Source organism: Trifolium pratense, linkage group LG2 (genome assembly GCF_020283565.1).
Source record: "Trifolium pratense cultivar HEN17-A07 linkage group LG2, ARS_RC_1.1, whole genome shotgun sequence".
Taxonomy (NCBI): domain Eukaryota; kingdom Viridiplantae; phylum Streptophyta; class Magnoliopsida; order Fabales; family Fabaceae; genus Trifolium; species Trifolium pratense.
Genome location: NC_060060.1, coordinates 47,663,679 through 47,677,100, shown reverse-complemented (window position 1 = coordinate 47,677,100; position 13,422 = coordinate 47,663,679). Strand labels below are relative to the sequence as shown.

General features: G+C 35.2%; 2 protein-coding genes across 2 annotated transcripts; both read right to left on the bottom strand.

Moving 5' to 3' along the window:
• Positions 1-7,049: 7,049 nt before the first annotated feature.
• Positions 7,050-8,586, bottom strand: LOC123904826. The gene is made up of 7 exons (XM_045954435.1): positions 8,561-8,586; positions 8,284-8,478; positions 8,079-8,183; positions 7,911-7,977; positions 7,723-7,818; positions 7,537-7,639; positions 7,050-7,372 (listed from the first exon to the last, which is right to left on the bottom strand). The coding sequence occupies exons 1-6, from the start codon at positions 8,584-8,586 to the stop codon at positions 7,547-7,549; spliced, it is 582 nt and encodes a 193-aa protein (XP_045810391.1). The 3' UTR covers positions 7,050-7,372; positions 7,537-7,546.
• Positions 8,587-9,697: 1,111 nt separating this feature from the next.
• On the bottom strand, positions 9,698-11,101 carry LOC123904825 (pentatricopeptide repeat-containing protein At1g12775, mitochondrial-like). Its single transcript, XM_045954434.1, has 2 exons — positions 10,953-11,101; positions 9,698-10,659 (listed from the first exon to the last, which is right to left on the bottom strand). Exon 2 carries the CDS (start codon positions 10,652-10,654, stop codon positions 9,698-9,700), a length of 957 nt encoding a protein of 318 aa, XP_045810390.1. The 5' UTR covers positions 10,655-10,659; positions 10,953-11,101.
• Between the last annotated feature and the right edge of the window lie 2,321 nt (positions 11,102-13,422).

Sequence of the window (13,422 nt, the reverse complement as noted above, 5' to 3'; positions counted from 1 at the left end):
TTTTCTAACTAAGTAACTTTTAAGAAATATCTTGGATGAAAATCCGGGACGTTACATATGGGAATGAAGAATTCGGGTACCGGTTATGGGATCCTGCAGATAAAAAGATTGTTAGAAGCAGAGATGTTGTCTTCTTTGAAGACCAGAATATTGAAGATATTCAGAAGGGAGTTAAGCCTGTTATTTCTAGAGAACATCCGATCAACTTGGATCCAGTTCCTCCTCTAGAGAATTACAGGGGAGATGAAATAGAAGATAATGGAGAAGCGGAAAATGAACCTCCAATTGATGATCCAAATGAAGAAGTAACAGATGATAATGGAAGTGGCAGTAATAATGAAGATGTGATTGAAGACTCTGAGGATGAAGAACAAGTTCCCCAGTTAAGAAGGTCATCTAGGATACCTAAACCACAAACCAAATATCCTGCAACGGAATTTGTGTTACTAACTGATGGGGGAGAACCAGAGTGTTATGAAGAAGCCTTGATAGATAACCACAAAGAAGAGTGGTTGAAAGCCATGCAAGAAGAAATGCAATCCTTGCATGAGAACCTGACATATAAGTTGGTAGCTTTACCGAAAGGTAAAAGAGCACTAAAAAATAAATGGGTGTACAAGTTGAAGACTGAGGAAAATAACTCACGACCTAGATACAAGGCGAGGTTAGTCGTGAAAGGCTTTAGTCAAAAGAAAGGCATTGACTTTGAAGAGATTTTTTCACCCGTGGTCAAGATGTCATCAATTCGGGTAGTGCTTGGTTTGGCTGCAAGTTTGGATCTAGAAGTGGAACAACTAGATGTTAAGACTGCATTTCTTCATGGTGATTTAGAAGAAGAAATTTACATGGAGCAGCCAGAAGGATTCAAAGTCAAAGGCAAAGAAAACTTGGTATGTCAGTTGAAAAAGAGTTTATACGGACTTAAGCAGGCACCGCGTCAATGGTATAAGAAGTTTGATTCCTTCATGATTGATCATGGATATCGAAGGACGAATTCTGACCATTGTGTGTTTGTGAAGAGATTTCATGATGGTGAGTTCATCATACTTCTCTTGTATGTTGATGATATGTTGATCGTTGGACAAAATAGTGAGAAGATAAGCAAGTTGAAGGATGAAATGAAGAAATATTTTGCTATGAAAGACTTGGGACCAGCAAAACATATTCTTGGTATGTCCATCCGTCGTGATCGGAAGGAGCGCAAGCTGTGGCTATCACAAGAAAAATATATTGAGAAGGTGTTAGAGCGGTTTCACATGGAAAAGGCAAAACCAGTTGCTACTCCACTTGCTAGTCACTTTTGTCTTAGTTCAAAGCAGAGTCCGACAACTGAAATTGAAAAGCAGGAGATGAACAAGGTGCCATATGCTTCAGCTGTTGGAAGCTTGATGTATGCAATGGTATGCACACGAGCAGATATAACACACGCGGTTGGTGTTGTTAGCAGATTCTTGGCCAATCCAGGAAAGGAGCACTGGAATGCTGTGAAGTGGATCTTGCGATATCTCAGAGGAACTTCCAAAATGTGTTTGTGCTTTGGAAGTAGAAATCCTGAACTAATTGGCTACACAGATGCAGATATGGCGGGAGATATTGATTCTAGAAAATCAACATCGGGATTCTTGATTACATTTTCAGGGGGAGCTGTATCGTGGCAGTCTAAGCTACAAAAGTGTGTTGCTTTGTCTACCACAGAGGCAGAATTTATTGCAGCTACAGAAGCTTGCAAGGAAATGTTATGGATGAAGCGGTTCTTGCATGAATTAGGGCAAGACCAGCAGAAGTACGTCGTGCATTGTGATAGTCAGAGCGCCATCCACTTGAGCAAGAATTCAAGTTTTCACTCGAGGTCAAAGCATATTGATGTGAGATATCACTGGATACGTGATATGTTAGATTCCAAACAACTACAGCTTGAGAAAATCCATACTGATGATAATTGCTCAGATATGATGACCAAGTCCTTACCCAAGGACAAGTACGAGTTCTGCAGGAGAGCTGCTGGACTGTTGGAGCCCTCCACCTAAATCGGAAGGGGGAGATTGAAAGGTATTCCTCATTATGTGGAGAGAGGAAGAAGGCATATCACTATTAATTTTAGTAATTGAAATTAATAGTATGAGAGTGTTTTTAGCTAGTGAGTGAAAATACTGAAACTTCTCAGAGCCATTCACTTTACATGCATTGCACTATAAATTGTTTCCTTATGTTTTCATTTCAAATCATCAGAGTGTGAAGAAATCCTTTTGAGAGCAAATCCAAAAGAGAGGTTATCCACCATATTTGTTGGTGAGAGTTGTAATAATCAATTTGTATTATTATTCAATTAAACAGAAGAAATTCTTGTTATTCCATTGTTATTGTTATTATTATTATTATAGTGGGAAAAGTTTGATCCAGGGATAATCAATCATCCGCCGACCTTGTATTAGGTGTGTTTTGTGTTATCTTTCCCAACACATAGAACTCTTGCATCAAAATCTATGCAAGAAAGAACATTATATGCAACTGTAGGAAAGAAGCATCCAAGTCTATGATTATAGTCAAAAAGACCTCAATGTTACATACATTTAACTGTTACTTCACCTGAAATTAATTAATTGAAACTCGTCTATTCGGCTCATTAAGCCAATTAGCGCAGTATTCAAATTCCATCTTTTTGACATTTGAAAGCCAACATCTTCAGCACCTCACCAGAAAGTATTATACATTTCATCAAAAAGCCTAAAAAAATATCAGATTAGTAAGACAAAGGCCTTTTAAAAGGGTTGTCAAGATTATGACATCAGGCTGATAACCTATCTTGAGAATGAACCCACTTGGGGTTGGTCGAGTGGTGTTGGCTTGGGCCCTTGGAGTATGCTCCTCTCAAGGTCTCAGGTTCGATTCCCACTGGTGCCAATTTCGGTGGCCTAAGTTCATACAGAGCAAAAAAAAACTCTGGCTTTAAATGGGGCCCCCGCAAGTGGGCGGTGGGATTGGTCCCCTTGGATTAGTCGGTCCTAAGGCCAGATACCAAGTTTTCAAAAAAAAAAAAAAACCTATCTTGAGAATGTTTGCAAATATAGAAAATGCATAAGTCATTTGACCTATATGAGAGTAAGGTTGGAGATGTTGCTCTCAATCTTGACATTAGCAAAACTTATGATATGATTGATTGGAATTATATTCAAGATGTTTTGGCAAAGACGGGGTTCACGCAAAATTGGATAGGGTGGATTATGCTTTGTGTGGAGACTGACTGTGGATTTAAATGGAAGCACGGTGGGGCCCATTGTCCCTGGGAGAGGGTCGAGGCAAGTCGACCTATTATCGCCATACCTTTTTATCCTTTGTGCGGATGGGCTCCCAACTTTAATTAGACAGGCTGAAAATAGAGGAGACATTCACAACATCAAAATATGTAGAAATGAGGCAATGGTGATGAAGAACATTCTCTCCACCTATGAGGCGGCTTTAGGATAAACCATTAATTTGCAGAAATGTACTGCCTATTACCAAGAATTCAGTTTCAAACATCTTGGGGTCCAACAAGTTCTGGGCACAGGCAAGTATCTTGGGTTACCGTCCATGGTTGGTTGAAGCGGGAAAGCTACTTAGAATTTGGAAGAAGATTAATTTGTGGAGTATTAAGTGTCTCTTTCAACCCGGTAGAGAGATTCTTATCAAATCAGCTCTACAATCTATTTCGGCTTATGTTATGAGCATATTTCTCATTCGGACGTCCCTTAGTGATGAGATTGAGAAGATGTTGAACTCCTTTTGGTGTGGACATAATAGTGCACAATCAAAAGGTATCCATTGACTAACATGGGAGCGTCTTTCTATCCACAAGAGTTAGGGAGGTTTGGTAATTTAATCACTAGATTATTTAAAGCTAAATATTTTCCTAAATATGATTTTCTTGATTCAAGTATTGATCATAACCCAAGCTATGTGTGACGAAGTATTTGGAGTGCAAAATTTGTTGTTAGAGGCGGGTACAAATGGAGTATAGGTTCAGGAATGAACATCTCTGTTTGGGATCGAAATTGGCTACATGATGGGACTGCATTGGCTAAACCATGGAATTTGAATCCGTTGGTAGAAATGTGGCTGAGTGCTTCACGTACTAATCAGTTGCAGAATTAGGCTGTAATTTCTGAGCGTGGCTGTAATTTGTTAACAGGTTGGAGGAACGCAGAATAGCTGAGTGCTTCGCGTACTAATCAGTTGCAGAATTAGGCTGTAATTTCTGAGCGTGGCTGTAATTTGTTAACAGGTTGGAGGAACGCAGAATAGCTGAGTGCTTCGCGTACTAATCAGTTGCAGAATTAGGCTGTAACTAGATGGTTTAAACTGACTTCGGGACGATACAAATGCTGCCTCATTTTCAAGTCTACATAACAAGTTGGGTATTGGTCTTTGTATTAGGGATTACGGTCACTTGGTGCTCACTAAAACGGAATGGTTTTCACCAATAATTAAAGTGGATACTGGTGAAGCCTTCATCACTTGATTAATACAATGAATTAATATAAATTTTATGAGATGATGTGACAATCTATTTTCTTCATTCTATGTCTTAGACTTTGGTCCTTGCAGAAGTTCTTGAGGTAAGGCACCCTAGACATGAAGTAACATCTTATGCAACAATCAAAGTAACATGATTGAGCTCCATTTGAGTGAACACCTTTCCCCTTAACTAATTTCTTGTGCTCTTAATTAGTTAAAAAAAATTATATTAAGGAAAAATTAACCACTGCATTTACAATGTTCTAAAGTCATATATAAACCAAATATTTAACAACATAACCAAAAGTTATCTCTGAATTATACATTCAGTAAAAATACTTTTTTTTATACATCCGCAAATCGAAGGGTTCTACTTCTACCTACATAGAACTCTTACATCAAAATCTATGCAAGAAAGAACATTATATGCAACTGTAAGAAAGAAGCAGCCAAGTCTACGCTTATAGTCAAATAGACCTCAATTGTTACATACATTCAACTGTTACTTCACCTGAAACTAATTAATTGAAACTGGCTTATTGACATATACAATAACTTAGTTGTTGCCACAGTGGCTCTGGTGCAGTATTCATATTCCATCTTTTTGACATGGAAGGGAACAATGAAAGCCAACTTCTTCAGCACCTCACCTCAATAGTAATACAATGTTATTGCAGCCAAAACCATATATGAAGTAAAGCACCATCCTCAACCAAGCTTCTACACCTGTTGAATAACAAGTATATTTTCTTGTTGAATTAGCATAACACAAAGAATAATAGTCTATATAATGGCAGAGACCAACTTCATTAGAAAATTATTCAAAGTTCTCTCATATTATGCTGCTCACTCTAAGTAGGAAAACGGCATAATGATAAAGGAAGCTGAGAAAAGAAAAGGCTCGATGCTTAGAGAGATTGGACGGCTATCCTAATAAACTACCACTTAAGCCCTGATTATTTATAAACATTAGATAACCCAAACAATCAGTAGCAACAAGACCATTACAAAACTAAACTCCTTGGAATGGATCCACATATAACAATTTAATACCTGTAATACTATCAGTTTTCAATGAAAAACGAAGAAATGATGGGAAATCGAGATTGTACAATCAAGAGATCTGCTAACTCTGGTATTTCTAACACTACATATATCGGGCATTGAACAATTACCGATACACAATAAGGTGTAATAGAAAACTCAAAACAGAAAATACAACTATCACCACAGTAATTTAATAACAGCAAACAAATAACTGATAAGCAATCATTTCACGAAGATAATCATAAAAATTGAAAATAACGACATGTAACAAGAGAGTGTTATACCGAGTTTTGCTCTTATAGTAGACCTCTAGCAATCATTTCACGTAGAAGTTTCTCTGCTTTATCATTCTCACCGCTTTCGAAGAGTGCACAAATCATTATTTCAAAAGTGAAGGCATTAGGAAAGCAGCCCTTATCTTCCATTTTTGAAAGCAAAACAAATGCTTCTTCAAACAAGCCCTCATTACAAAGTCCACAAATCATAGTTGTGTACATTACGACATTTAGATTGTATCCTTTAGCCAAAAGATCATTAAAAACCTTTAGTGCATCATTAAGCCTCCCACCTTTGCAAAGTCCATCAATTAGGGTACTGTACGTGTACAAATTTGGCATGATACCTTGGTCTTTAATTTTCTTGACTAATGCAATTGCCTCGTCCACTAGTGCAGAAAGGGGATTCCACTACCGGCCAAATAGGGATTCCACTACTGGCCGCGGCCGGTAGTAAATACACTCGTCGTTGTAAGTCAATACTTTCCACGACGGGTCTTTTTATACCCGTCGTGGTATGTCAGGTTTCTACTGTATTATTAATTAAATTTATGAGGATTCCACTACGGGTATTTACAAATACCCGTAGTGGTATGTATGAGATTCCACTACGGGTATTTTCAATATCCGTAGTGGTATGTATAGTTTTCATTTTTTTTTTATAGTCTGGGATTCCACTACCGGTATTTGTAAATACCGGTAGTGGTATGTGTGGTTTTAATTTTTTTTTTTTAGAATTGAGGATTCCACTACTGGTATTAACAAATACCCGTAGTGGTATGTATTGTTTCCAGTTTTTTTTTTTTAGAAGCTGGGATACCACTACGGGTATTTAACAAATACCCGTAGTGGTATGTATTGTTTCCAGTTTTTTTTTTTTAGAATCTGGGATACCACTACGGGTATTTACAAATACCCGTAGTGGTATGTGTGGTTTTCATTTTTTTTTTTTAGAGTCTGGGATTCCACTACCGGTATTTGTAAATACCGGTAGTGGTATGTGTGGTTTTAATTTTTTTTTTTTAGAATTGAGGATACCACTACGGGTATTTACAAATACCCGTAGTGGTATGTATGGTTTTCACTACTGATTGTTATAAATATCAGTAGTGGTATGTTAGTTTTTTTTTTTGTTTTTTTTCGTTTTTTTTAATTCCTGTGCCTGCATATTAATATATGGCGCCCTTCCGGCGCATAAATTATACGTTCTTTTAGTAGGTAATAACGCAAAAGAAAATTGTCATAATTTCGAATATTATTTTCCACAATTCATTGTCAATTCCTAACAAGTTACACATTCAATACATTAAAATCACAAAACTTAACATTATCACTAATTATATCTATTCTAATTCCAAGCATACAGCCCCCTAATATACACAAAAATCAAAACTAGCTCTATCCAATTCCAAAACAGCAACTCAAACTACCAATTCCATGACAGTCCAAAACAGCAAGTCCAAAACAGTGGGATGCACCCGAGCCAAATTACCAATTCCATCACCTGATCTGCTTCCAAGACTCAAACTAAAGCTAATAACCAATTCCTCATCACCCTGCAGAATCTCAAATTTGACAGAAAGTGTTCAAATTTGACAGAATCTCAAATTTTCTCTTTTTTGCATAAAAATAAACAAGTGTAAACTAAAATTGCTGCAATGTATTGAATAGACCAATTTGCAAAAACAAAGTTCAAATAATGAACTATTCTATAACTCACCAGATAAATCTTAACCCTCCAATAACGACAAAAAATATGTTGACCAACGTAATCGCAATTCATACATCTCCTCAGCTGTTAACTCTTTTGGGTCATTAAATACCTACAATAAGTAAATAATAATATAAAACTATTCTTGACTCGGTTATAAAAAATTATTGATGTATAAAAAATAAAAATTATTACCTCCATCCAAGAATCAGTTATCTTAGCAGTGACAATGTCCAACATATTTTTCATTACATAGTATCCACAGTCATTTGAATTATATTGTTTCCTCGCCTACAAATTATATATAGTAACATTTGATCAAAAAATACCACACTTACTTATCAAAAAAGTAAATATATATAAAGTTAGAATACCACACTTACTTGTGGATAAAGCCATACGGTATTGTTCTTTCTATTGCCATTCGCCATTTGATCAACCGTAAAAACACTAATTCATAAGAAAAAAAAGCCGCATAAAATCATATAAAATTTGTAATAATTTATGTTTATAGTATATAACCAAAACCCCTAAAGTATAAACTTAATTACCTTGAAACAATTTTCTCCATTATTGGATTAAGTTTCCAATGTAGTGAACAAATAACAACCACGGTATTTATCTTTGGACAAAGTATTATCAACTGCCAATGTCCTCTGTACGCGTGCGTGGAAGAACAGTATTATATTGTTAATAACTATGAGTTATAAAAAATAAATAAGTATTAAAAAAATACACAAATTCATACAAACTTACCCATGGTTAAATGGTAATAATTGACACTCTTTCTTTTCATTTTCTAACTTATGCTGGATGTATTTCTTGCATTTACTTTGAGATATTCTCTGATCACTTTTTTTCCCAGCATCACCAACAATGTTCAGAAAACTTGGTTCCAAAATTCCATATACATTTGTGGTGTTGTTTTCAATGCATAAACGATGAATGTACCTGAATATAATTTTAAAGTTAGGAGAGATATATAACATATTAACAGATATTGAGATAGTAGTAAATAAGAAAGTACACTTACGAGCACCAAACACTTAGAGTACTCATAGCATCAGTAACACATAGCATCAGGAAAAAAAAACACTAACCATTTTCTTTGTCACATAACAAACATTAACATAGAAAGACCAGAAGGAAAATTATCCTTAACTTTCTTCTAATCACATGTTGTCTATTTTCTGTTTCTGCTTAATACTTTTCACTTCTTTTAACCATTGTTTAGCTAGAGATACCATAACCATAAACAACTTACTAAGAGATGAAGAACAGGAACCCAAAACACATGAAAACGAATATCCAATTTAAAACCTTCACAATTTAAAACGTGAACTTAGAATATCCAATCTTCATTCAATGCTACCAAAATGTACTGAATGAGAAAAATGCGTGTTTTTCTTACCAGCAAATAACCATAAACAGAAAAAGAATGAAAACGAATACGAATGAAAACGAATACGAATGAAAACAAGATCAACCATAAACAGAAAACGAATGAAAACGAAAACGAATGAAATTTGGGGGAAGTTTGATTTATTCATACCTTTACCGAATGAAAACGAAGAGATTTGGAGGCGATTAAGCGTTTGCAGGTTCGTCGTTCCGTCTAGGGTTTGGAGAATGAAACCGCGAATGAAATTGGGACGATTGGAGATTGGAGAGATTGGAGAATGATTGGAGAACGATTGGAGAGTGTTTGATTTGAAGAAATTGGGACGATTTGAGGAACAAATTAGGGAGAACTAGAATTGGGACGATTGGATTGGAGAGTGTGTTCTTCTTCGCGTTTGCAGAATGAGGGAAATTGGGAAGAATGAAAAATATAATTAACACTATTAGGATTCCACTACCGGTGATAAGCTAGATCGGTAGTGGAAAGTGGGAATATGAAAAAACTAATAACACTATTAGGATTCCACTACCGGTGAATCCTAGATCGGTAGTGGAAGATAATTAAAACAATTTTGCACGTAATTACGACATTGCCACCGTGTCTACTTTCCACTACGGATTTAGCAAAGCCGGTAGTGAAATCCCTTGTCTCTGAACTTTCCACTACCGTTTTCAAAATATCAGTAGTGGAATCCTTTGGTCAAATGTATTTCACTACTGGTATTCACATACCGGTAGTGGTATCTCCAAACCAAAAGTCATTTTTCTACTAGTGGTCAAGTTCATGATTTTTGCACAAAGTGTGCAAGAAGGAATTGTAGGTGATTACATCGGGTTGTTGACCTCTGTCACACATCTCATCTACAAGCTCCCAAGCATATGTAATTCTCCCTGATTTGCACAAGCCATCAATAAGAGTGTTGTATGTTACTGTATTAGGAATAATATTTTTTAAATACATTTCTTCAAAGAGATTGATGGCTTCATCCAACATTTTACTCTTACAAAATCCATTAATCATGATATTGTAGCTCTTAACATTGGGCATCATTCCCCTTTGGACCATAGTGTTGAATATATATTTGGCCTTGCTCACTTCATTACGAAGGCAGAACCCATCCATTAAAGTACTATAAGTAACTACATCAGGTTTCATGCCTTGTTTCATCATCATAGCTAACACACTTTTAGCTTCTTTCATCTTTCCCTCCTTACAAAACGCATCGATCAATATATTAAAGGTATAAACATTTGGGTTGATGTTTTTCGATACCATTTCGTTCAACAAAACAATTGCTTCTTTTAATTTATTCACAATACAAAAACCATAGATTAGAGCACTATAAGTGACAACGTCTGGAAAAATTCCCTTGTTAACCATTTCAGAAAATAATTCACAAGCATCATCTACAAGCTTATTTTTGCACATGCTATCAATGATTGTACTGTAACTTACCAAATTAGGCTTTACTGATCCTTTTTCGAGCCGTCTCAACAGTTGGAGGGCAGGTGTTGTATGTCCCATTTTACACAAGCCATTGATCAATGTCCCGTAACTAACCTGGTTGAGCTGAAAACCCTTAGCGATAAGATCATCATGAAAGTACAATGCTTTCTGAATGTCATTTTTAAGACAAAGGCCTTTTATAAGTGTTGTCAAGGTTAAGATATTCGGCTGATAACCCATCTTAAGAATCTTTCCCAATATAGAAAATGCATAAGTCATTTGACCTACGTGACAGTAACAATTGATTAAAATGGACATAGTAATATTGTTAGGCCTAATTGTTCCACGGAATTCCATTTGTTGGAAAAGGGAAATAACAGTTGAGTAATTGTTCTTTGTTTTAACAAGGGAACTTAAAATCTTGTTAAATTCAATAATGGAAGGGGTTTTTCGCATATTTAGCATTCGATTGAACATGTAAATAGAATCATCATCAACAACATCACTAACATTGTGAAAATGAGAGAAAAATCTGAAAGTGAAAAAGTTAGGAAGTAAAGAGGGTTTTGAAAGAAAACTTGTTAATCTCATAATTCCTTGCTGCGTGGCGTGGGTGTGAGAAAGGAGCGGCAACGACCAAGGTTAGAGCGGTGGAGTCTTTCGCGTGTTACCGGAGGTTAGGACTGTTTCAAAACAAACTTTACTTTGTGATTTCATTTCAAGGCAAACCAAATGAATAGTTTACGAGGTAACAATGAAATAATTAATGATAGTTTAAAAAATATTTATTTTTAATTGTTAAAATTAAATCAGTATATTAATCATATTTCACCGTATTTTATCTTTTTTGTTTTGGATAATTATAATTTTATTGAAACGGTCTAACTCAAATCGATAAACAATGAAAATTACAAATGAACACCATCTTATGATTCTTATCTACAAAGGGATTCATGGAATTTTTATGGATTGCCTTGGGAGAAGTCTACCAAAGCTAGGCGGATGGATAGTCTCCTTTCCCGCTGGTTGCTAAGGGAGAGTAAGAAAATCAAATGATTGTTTTTTAATCAGCGCCTCCTTTTCTTTTGGGTATGCAGGTACTACAAGTCCTCTCACTACCAACCAGTAGACATTATCTAGCTCGTCTTGCCAGTATCAACAACAATAAGAAAAGATCTAATCTTATTTTGTCACCTTATAATTTCTTTTATTGAAGTTAGGAAAATTTTAGAAGTAGTTCATTGTAGACCAATACTTAAAAAAATATTTAAAATTTCAAATGTCCTTAAGATAATGAGTATGGTTGTTACTTAGAAAATTGGCTTAATTACTAAATTGGTCCCTTAAAGACATTTTTGGTTTCAAATTGGTCCCTTAAAGAAAAAAAAGGCCCAAATTGGTCCTTAAAGACTTTGCCGTTAAACATTTTGGTCCTTTCCGTCCAGAAACTGTTAATTTGTACAGGTGGCAAACTGAGTGCTTACGTGGCATACAATGACTAGGCAAAAAAATAGGTGATTGTGTATTTAACTTGCCTTGTTAATTTTAATAAAAAAAAAAAGGCTTAAATGCAGTTTTGGCTCCTCAAGTTTCACAATTGCTTGATTTTGGCCCCCCACATTTCAATTGCTTGATTTTTACCCTCTAAGTTTCACAATTGCTTGATTTTAGCCCTCCAAGTTTCAATTGCTCGATTTTGGCCCCCCAAGTTTACCCCCTTTTGCATTTGCTAGCCCCCGTTGACTTTTTTGACTATAAATTGCTTATGTGACATTTTAAAAAAATTAAAAATATGTTTTAATTAAAAAATAATAATATTTGCTTTTATAAAAATGTATTAAAAATTGTTTTTTTAATAAAAAGTTTAATAATTATTTTTTATTTAAAAAAAAGTTTACAAAGTTTTTAAAAAATAATTCATAAAATGTTTTTTTTTACTTTTTTATATAACAAAATTATTTTACAAACTACATATAATAAAAAAAAATTATAATTTAGTTTTTAAAAAACAATTTGTAATTTATTTATTTATTTTTAAATACTTATTTAATTTTAAAATGCCACATAACCAATTTTTAATCAAAATATTCAACGGGAGGCTAGCAAATGCAAAAGGGGGTAAACTTGGGGGGCCAAAATCGAGCAATTAAAACTTGGAGGGCTAAAATCAAGCAATTGTGAAACTTAGGGGGTTAAAATCAAGCAATTAAAATATGGGGACCAAAATCAAGCAATTGTGAAACTTGGGGGGCCAAAACTGCATTTAAGCCAAAAAAAAATAGGGTTCTTCATCTTCATCTTCATCCATTCTCTCATTATTATTCAATCATCTTCTACATTCCAATCCTCCTCTTCTTCTCTCATCGAAACACTTATTCTTCTACATTCAAATCATGTTGCATTTTGGGCGCAACTCTTCCACATCACTGGCGTTCGAGTAAGCTCATTTCATCCAAACCCATTTCCCCTTTTGTTCAATCTATCATCCCCATCTTCTCAAAATTCAATTTTTTGTTCACCCATGATTTTTTTCACTAGTTTTATTTGTGTTATTAGATACCCTTTTAGCTTAAAACCTTCATTTGTTTGATTCAGCACTTGCACCCATTTGGGTGTCTAAGGTTTTGGTTAATTTGATATGTTGTGGTCGACTAGGAATGTTTTTAGGACAGATTTTAGGGTGTTTGATGCTTTGTTTGGTGTTTTGGTTGAATTGGGATGCTTGAGGAAGCTAGGCAATGCTTTTGGAAGATGAAAAAAATTTAGGATTCTGCCAAAAGTGCGGTCGTGTAATGAGCTTCGTCACAAGCTTTCAAAATCAGGTAAAGAGAAATTGTCCTTGAGTTTTTTCAATGAGATGGTTGGAGCTGGTCTTTCACCCTCGGTTTTCAATCCCTCTAGTGATTGTGTAACAAGAAGAAGAAGTGTTTCGATGAGAGAAGAAGAAGAGGAGGATTGGAATGTAGAAGATGATTGAATAATAATGAGAGAATGAATGAAGATGAATAACCCTAATTTTTTTTTATTAAAATCAACAAGGCAAGTTA